Consider the following 8,451-nt stretch of genomic DNA (forward strand, 5'->3'; position numbering starts at 1 on the left):
GCTCGGCGCTGAGCACGAACCGCCGCCCAGCCCGTGGGCCGCAGGGAGCCCCGGGCTGCACGCCGCACGCGCGCGCGCTCCCAGCCGAACGTCCCTTTCCCACACAGCCCCACCCCCACCGGGAGACGAGCCCCAGCCCAGAGCGCTCACGTGGAGGCCTCAGGCGCATGCGCCGGCCCGCGTGCCCGCGCGGGAAGGCGCCCGAAGAGTCGAGAATTCCACGCCGCGCATGTGCGGGGTACCTAGCCGTGGAGGAGGGGCTTGCGTTCGTTCCGCGCGCTCCTGGCGGGGGGGGGGGGGGCCGGGTTCGGCCGGTGCGCAGGCGCAGGCGCGGGGCCGCGGCGACGGTTGGGGAGGGTTCTTCCGGAAGGTTCTGGAGCCTTCTGGAAAAAGCGCCGCGCGCTGGGCGGGCCCGAGTCTATATAAGGCAGGCGCGGGGGCGCGGCGCGCCAGTTGCTTCGGTGTGGTGGTGCGGCTCGTCGCGGTCCGTGCGCGGTCATTCAGCCAAGGTGAGCGCTCTCTCCGGGGGACTTGGCGGGCATTGGGGGGAAGCTGTGCCCTGCGGCGCGGGGCCCCGATGCCGGTTCCCCCAGCCCGCGGGGGTGCGCGGCCGTGGCTTCGGCCCCTAGGCCGCAGGCGGCCTCCGCGCCTCAGCACCAGGCCCAGGCTGCGGGCGCTGCCGCGGAGGGGGATGGGGAGCGCCGGCGAGGTTGCCGGGCGCGGGGCGGGGCGGGGGCCGCCGCGGCCCTGGGCTGCGGAGGCCGCATCGCGGGCGGGCGGCGGAGGGGGCGGGCGCCATGGCGGAGGGCTTGGGCGTGTGTGTTGGGGGGGGGGGGTGGCCGTTGGGAACGGCGTGCGTGGAGCCGCCGGGGTCCGAACGCCCTCCGGAGGCGTGCACATGCGCCTCGTAATTACCGCATTCTGAAATGAGGTCATCCCTTTTGTCATCCGCCCTCCCCTCCTCGCCGTTCTCTATTTCGCTTCTTCCTTAAACAAAATAGAGGTCTTTAAAGGAATATTTGCAGGGAGGGTAGCCCCGGGTACGCGTGGTGACCTATTGCGAGGCTTTACAGTAGTCCTGTGTTCTCAGATGCCTGAGGAAACCCAGACCCAAGACCAACCCATGGAGGAGGAGGAGGTCGAGACTTTTGCCTTTCAGGCAGAAATTGCCCAGTTAATGTCCTTGATCATCAATACTTTCTATTCGAACAAAGAGATCTTTCTGAGAGAGCTCATCTCAAATTCATCAGACGTGAGTGTGGCGTTCGAGAATTGGGTTTTGGTTTCAATAATAAATTTCACCTTGGGGCTTGGCTGTATGCTTGATGTGTTTTTCATCTTCATAGGCTCTGGATAAAATCAGATACGAGAGTCTGACAGATCCTAGTAAACTAGACTCCGGCAAGGAGCTGCACATCAATCTCATTCCCAACAAACAGGATCGCACCCTCACTATTGTGGATACTGGGATTGGAATGACCAAGGCCGATTTGATCAATAACCTTGGCACTATTGCCAAGTCTGGCACCAAAGCCTTCATGGAGGCTCTGCAGGCTGGTGCAGATATCTCTATGATTGGCCAGTTTGGTGTTGGTTTTTATTCTGCGTATTTGGTTGCTGAGAAGGTGACTGTCATCACCAAGCATAACGATGATGAGCAGTATGCCTGGGAATCTTCAGCGGGGGGATCATTCACAGTGAGGACCGACACAGGTAGGCAGAAACCCAGAGAATCAGACTATGAATTGCCTGGCCAGTTTTTGTGGAGTGCACGGGGAAATAAGCTTGGAGAATTGGAGAGCTCAAGAGAGCACTCTGGGATACACAGACTTAGTCCTAAGCCCTCTAACAGAATTGTTAATCTAAAGGCAGAGTTTCAGGAACTGGATTGGAGGAAATAGGAAAATTGTATGGCAAATTTTGTTTGCTCAGTAATACATCATGGGCAAGGAAAGTTGACTAAAGCTGTGGGGAAGGCAGGCTGCTGAGGAGTAGAGTGTGGTACTTTTTTTTTTTTTTTTTTTCTTAATTTTAACTCCAGGAGGCCCTATATTAGTATTAAATTTTCGTCTTTATTCCCCCAGGTGAACCAATGGGCCGTGGAACAAAGGTTATCTTGCACCTGAAAGAAGACCAAACTGAGTATTTGGAGGAAAGGAGGATAAAGGAGATTGTGAAGAAGCACTCTCAGTTTATTGGCTATCCTATTACTCTCTTTGTAAGCTTTATCTTTGAATTGTAGAGTAAATTTCTATATGGTAATTGGAATTAACTGAAGTTTTGTGTGTAAGTGTGTACTAGGCTGATGTGAAGCCTGTTTTGGAACCAGTTTGGTAGGTCTGTACTCTGAAAAGGTTGTTGAGAAGATAGAAAATACTGATGAAAAGTCTGGTTATGTATGTTTCTTGGGTCTGTCCTTCAGTTGTGTAATGCAGGTAATTGGAGTGACTTGTATTTTTGAAGGTGGAGAAGGAGCGTGATAAGGAAGTCAGTGATGATGAGGCTGAAGAAAAAGAAGATAAAGAGGAAGAGAAAGAAAAAGAAGAAAAGGAATCTGATGACAAGCCTGAAATAGAAGATGTTGGTTCTGATGAAGAAGAGGAAGAAAAGAAGGATGGTGACAAGAAAAAGAAGAAGAAGATAAAGGAAAAGTACATTGATCAAGAAGAACTCAACAAAACAAAGCCTATCTGGACCAGAAATCCCGATGACATTACTAATGAAGAATATGGAGAGTTCTACAAGAGCTTAACCAACGACTGGGAAGAACATTTGGCAGTAAAGGTGAGTGACTTAAGGTTAGTCTGCAGGGGTCCAGGTGGTACATCTATCATAGGTCATTGGAAAAGCAATAAATTAATTTTGTCCATGTCCATTAAAGCAATTTCATTTTATTGCAGCATTTTTCTGTTGAAGGGCAATTGGAATTCCGGGCCCTTCTCTTTGTCCCAAGACGTGCTCCTTTTGATCTGTTTGAAAACAGAAAAAAAAAGAACAACATCAAGTTGTACGTACGCAGAGTTTTCATCATGGATAACTGTGAGGAGTTGATCCCTGAGTATCTGAGTAAGTATGAATAGGAGGAATGAGCACTGTTGGCAGTCATCAGAATTAATTTTGGGCTGGAGAGATGGCTCAGAGGTTAAGAGCACTGGCAGCTCTTCCAGAGGTCCTGAGTTCAATTTCCAGTGACCACAAGGTGGCTCACAACCATCTATAATGAGATCTGACATCTATAATGCCCTCTTCTGGAGTGCAGGTGTACATGCAGGCAAAACACTATATACATAATAAAACAAATAAATCTTTAAAAAAGATAAAGGAAATTCCATTACTACATTTCTGTAGTCTGTATTGTTTTAGAGGATAATGTTGTAACCAAAAGTAATTCATTAGTTTTCAGAATGACTAAATAGATGTATTTGATTGGTCTTTTCTTTCTCAGATTTCATTAGAGGAGTAGTGGATTCTGAGGATCTCCCTCTAAATATTTCCCGTGAAATGTTGCAGCAAAGCAAAATTCTGAAAGTTATCAGAAAGAATTTGGTCAAGAAATGCTTAGAACTATTTACTGAACTGGCAGAAGATAAAGAGAACTACAAAAAGTTTTATGAGCAGTTCTCAAAAAATATAAAGGTTGGTGTTGACACATTTTCCTGATACTGGTAGCTTTCACACTCTTCAACTTTTAGTTGGTTGGGTTGTGAGATGGTTCTCAACTGTCTCTCTCTGGCTGTCCTGGAACTTGCTGTGTTGTGTGCCTTTGCCTCCCAAGTATTGAGACTAAAAGCTGATTGCTATGCTTTCATTTCAGCTTGGAATTCATGAAGACTCTCAGAATCGGAAGAAGCTTTCAGAGCTGTTGCGATACTACACATCTGCTTCTGGGGATGAGATGGTGTCTCTCAAGGACTACTGCACCAGAATGAAGGAAAACCAGAAGCACATCTATTTTATCACAGGTAACAGTCTAGTAAATGGGTGTTTCTCTACCTGTGTGATAGGATTTACATAAGCAAGAATGCCCAGTCAGAACCTGGGCATGATGGTGCATGCCTTTAATCTCAGCAGAGACAGGTCAATCCCTGTGAGTTGAAGGCCAGCCTTGTGTACGAAGTGAGTCCAAGACAGCCAAGGCTACACAGAAACCCTGTCTCAAAATCAAAACCCCCAAAAATGTCTAGTCTGGTTATGATAGCCTGTAACTGGGTAGAGAAGTTGAGTACGTGAAACCATTTTGTAAGTAATTTTACAATATATTTCAGGTGAGACCAAGGACCAGGTTGCTAATTCGGCCTTTGTGGAACGTCTCCGAAAGCATGGTTTAGAAGTAATCTATATGATTGAGCCTATTGATGAGTATTGTGTGCAACAGCTGAAGGAATTTGAGGGCAAGACCTTGGTATCAGTTACCAAAGAAGGACTGGAACTTCCAGAAGATGAAGAGGAGAAAAAGAAACAAGAAGAAAAAAAGACAAAATTTGAAAACCTCTGCAAAATTATGAAGGACATTTTGGAGAAAAAGGTTGAAAAGGTATGTAAATATTTCTATCAGTGGTAACCTGAACTTGGGGTAATATAGCTGGTAATGCCTGTATTTTTAAGTGTAACCATTTTCGGTTATTAATAGGTGGTTGTGTCAAACCGATTGGTGACATCCCCATGCTGTATTGTCACAAGCACATATGGGTGGACAGCAAACATGGAGAGAATCATGAAAGCTCAGGCCCTCCGAGACAACTCAACAATGGGTTACATGGCAGCAAAGAAACATCTGGAGATCAATCCTGATCACTCCATTATTGAAACCTTAAGGCAAAAGGCAGAGGCTGACAAGAATGACAAGTCTGTGAAGGATTTGGTCATCTTGCTGTATGAAACTGCACTCCTGTCTTCTGGCTTCAGTCTGGAAGATCCCCAGACACACGCTAACAGGATCTACAGGATGATCAAGCTTGGTCTAGGTAAATTGCAGACATGTTATGAGGAAAAGAAGCGTGGTTATTTAATCTTGCAGTAGACAGGTAGGGGGCAGAGGCAGACCTGGTCTACAGAGTTGGTTCCAGGAGAGTCAAGGCTACACAGAGAACCCTTTTAAAAACTGTTGAATGAGGTATTAGGTTTTGAGTTGAGAAGTTGGATTGTTACTGTCAAGGGAAAACCTCAGCTAAGGGACATATAGGGGATAATTAAATGTCCTTTGTGCTGTTTGATATTTAACCCAGACTAGCTTCAAATTAGCTCGGACTTACTCCCAAATGATGGGATTTTCCTGCTTTTGGGGGCAGGGGTCTTTGGGATTTGTTTTTAATAAGTCTCCCAACTACCTTAGCCGGCATTAACTGTAACATTTCTTTCCAAAACACAAGGTATTGATGAGGATGATCCTACTGTGGATGACAGCAGTGCTGCTGTAACTGAAGAAATGCCACCCCTGGAAGGAGACGATGACACATCACGCATGGAAGAAGTAGACTAATCCTCACCTGAAGAACTATGTGTTTACACTTACCCTCATTCCTTCTGATAATATATTTTCCAGGATTTTTGTTTATTTTTGTTAACATTTAAAGCATCTATGGCATGAAAACTAAGGGAAGATAAAATTCCTTTCTACTTGTGGTACTGTGATGCTATATATAGGTTTGATTCCACAGGTTGATAGATTAAGACATAATGTAACCTACTGTTAACTTTGTGGTCTGAAGTGTTTGGCTGTTGAGCTGGATTCCTTAGACCAAATCATTTGTCACTTTAAGTGTTCTGAGATAATACATGTTTATAGAAAGGACAAAAATTAAGATGGCTTAAGTTTCATCTTACAGTTTTTTTCGTCCCCTGTAGTTTTAATTCTGCATGTACTAGTCTTAGAAGAACACAAGTTAAAAACAACTTGACAGGAATTCCCCTTGTGGCTTGTTTTTCGAAATACTGAGAACAAACCCTAAGCTTCTTCCCTAGGTCTTGTAACTCAGCAAGGCTTGTGAATGGAAATAGTGCCCAACCACGTTCTGCTTTAAAAGGTAAATACAGACAAGATAAAAAGAAAGTGTGGAATGTGTCCTTTTTAAAAGATTTATTGCATATATACAGTGTTCTGCCCGTATGCACCTGCCTGCCGGAAGAGGTCACCAGATCTTACTACAGATGGTTGTGAGCTGCCATGTGGTTGCTGGGAATTAAACTCAAGACCTGGAAGAGCCATCTCTCTACCCCCCAAGAATTGGGGGTTTTATGGCTGGTCATTTGTTCCATAAAAGGATATCTGGGCCCAGTGGATTGAGTGTTGGGGGTTGAGGGACAAGTAGTAAGCATAAGAGGAACTGGAGCATGCATGTAGCCTATCTCTCTACACAAAGGTGGAGTTGGAGGGCAGTCTAGGCTGCATGAAAGCTTGTCTGAGAAGCAGTAGAAAAAGTTGCAGGGTGGTGGCTCGGTAATTGAGAAGGAGGAAACCAAGTTGGGTTGATAGAGGGGAAGTGGAGTTGGGTGATGGTAGTTACACAGCACATTTACAACAGTAAGAACTATAAATGTTCATGAACACCCTCATGCCCACTGGCCCAATTATAGTAAAGGGATAGAGTTTCCACAATGATACTGTCAAAAGTGTGTGTGTTGGGCGGGGGTTGCTGGATCCTGATTCGGCACTTTTCAAGAGTCAGGAATTTGGAGGCTTGCTTACTTGGGGTTTGCCTTGTGTTGGTACAAAGCTGGCCAGCACAGGAATTTGACAGTCTCAGCCTGGGCTACCATGGTAGTCCCATAGTTAAAAATGAGCTCTTGCCATGTGTGGCATTTCAAGTATACACCATCATACCCTCTGAGCGTGTGCAGTTCTGGGGGTGAATACAAATGGCTCTGTCACTGAACTACATCACTAGCTTTTTTTTTTTTTTTTTTTTTTTTTTTTTTTTTTTTGTGAGAATTCTGTAACCCAGGATGTCTCGACTTTGTAATTTATATCACTGCTCTGACATCTGCCACAGAGCTGGGATTATAGATATGAGCCACTAAGCCTAGTTCACAGCTTTTCAGAACTTCATTATCCCCAAACTGCAGATTGAGCAATAACTTGGGTGACATGGCTTCTGCTTTTGTGCACTAGGTTAATTCCCATAGTCTACCAGTGAGGTGTAACCCTTTAGCCTACCTTGTACCTTCCATAGTAGCATCACATGCCAATGGCACAATTGCAAGCCTGCCCCTCCTGCCAGCTGGAAAGGTGTGAATAGAAATTGTTCACTGCTGGCTTGGTGCACAGCAGGCACTTGATGTTTGTGGAATGAGTAGCTGGTAAATACAACTGATAATTTGCCTTGCAGGCATTTATAGTTGTATTTAGGAAGCTTTGATCCTGATTTGTTCTGATTTGCAGTTTCCATGGGAAGGAACATCCAGGAAGCTCTGCTTCTGGTTGAGTCACTGTGGTGGTTAAACACCACCAAAATCTGAACAAAAATTAGTACATCCTTGCAGATCCAAGGAGCTTACCAGACTCTGCCAAGTATTGGCCTGCCATGGCTTCCCATGAAAGCACTGTGAAGCTTTGACACTCAAACAGGAAATTCTAGGACTGAAGGTGTGGAAGCACTTTTGCTTCAAAGAATTTAAGTTGTGAGAATGTGTCTTCAGTTGGTTTGAGCATGTGATGAGGTACAATATGAAGTTGGAAAACATTAGATTCCCTTAAGCTAGAGTTACAGGCAGTTGTGAGTTTCCTAATGTGGGTGCTAGGGATCAAAGCTAAGTGCTCTGCAAAAGCAGTATGTGCCCTTAATGCTGAACCATCTCTCCAGACTGGAGCACTTTAGATTCCAGCAGGGCATGGCACATACCTTTAATCCTTGCACTTGGGAGGCAGAGGCAGGCAGATCTCGAGTTCAAGGCCAGCCTGGTCTACAGAATTGAGTTCCAGGACAGCTAGGGCTACACACAGAAGCCAAATCTCAAAAAGACAACAAAAAAAGCTTATAACAGAAGTTAGCCATTTGTTGAACAGTTGGATGGTTAAAATGAACAGAACATTGATCACCTGAGTGCCATTTCGTACTTCCTCTGCTAGTAAGCCCAGATTTACAGTCTTTTAACACTTGTGTAACAAAACTTTACCTGGAGAGACACAATATACTCACCCCAGACAGGTACAGATCACCAAAGACCAACTTGGTGAACCATGAGCTTTCTTGGGGTTACTTGTAGGAATATGGGTGAGGGGTCACAGGAGCAGAAATGACTCAGCGACAGCTGCATCACCAAAGCCCACTCTAGCACAGGTGACGGCTCACCAGACTGGGAACCTGTAGCACAGTGCACAGCCTGCAAGCAGCTCAGCAGGTTGGAGAGTGTCCCGGGTGTCTCAGTCTAACCCTCTTCCAGGCAGCTGGACTGGTTTCAGTCCTCAGAAGCTCAGTCCTCTTTGCATCTTTTATTGCTTGCTCTGGCAGGGAG

At 45.9% G+C, this 8,451-nt stretch overlaps 1 protein-coding gene across 1 annotated transcript; it reads left to right on the plus strand.

The window, feature by feature from the left end:
- Window positions 1-363: 363 nt before the first annotated feature.
- Window positions 364-6,049, plus strand: Hsp90aa1 (heat shock protein 90 alpha family class A member 1). The gene is made up of 11 exons (XM_055592937.1): window positions 364-509; window positions 1,091-1,252; window positions 1,347-1,713; window positions 2,085-2,218; window positions 2,464-2,784; window positions 2,901-3,066; window positions 3,446-3,636; window positions 3,815-3,962; window positions 4,266-4,534; window positions 4,631-4,964; window positions 5,370-6,049. Exons 2-11 carry the CDS (start codon window positions 1,091-1,093, stop codon window positions 5,477-5,479), a joined length of 2,202 nt encoding a protein of 733 aa, XP_055448912.1. The 5' UTR covers window positions 364-509; the 3' UTR covers window positions 5,480-6,049.
- The last annotated feature ends 2,402 nt before the right edge of the window (window positions 6,050-8,451 follow it).

This window comes from Psammomys obesus, unplaced genomic scaffold, assembly GCF_907164565.1.
Source record: "Psammomys obesus unplaced genomic scaffold, mPsaObe1.curated_primary_1811, whole genome shotgun sequence".
NCBI classification, from domain to species: Eukaryota; Metazoa; Chordata; class Mammalia; order Rodentia; family Muridae; genus Psammomys; species Psammomys obesus.

Excerpts from the sequence above, each read along its gene's own strand:
- Hsp90aa1 (XM_055592937.1), top strand. The coding sequence starts at position 1,091 with ATGCCTGAGGAAACCCAGACCCAAGACCAACCCATGGAGGAGGAGGAG. Across the intron at positions 3,637-3,814 it reads AGTTCTCAAAAAATATAAAG|CTTGGAATTCATGAAGACTC; the intron begins GTTGGTGTTGAC and ends CTTTCATTTCAG. Across the intron at positions 4,535-4,630 it reads TGGAGAAAAAGGTTGAAAAG|GTGGTTGTGTCAAACCGATT; the intron begins GTATGTAAATAT and ends GGTTATTAATAG.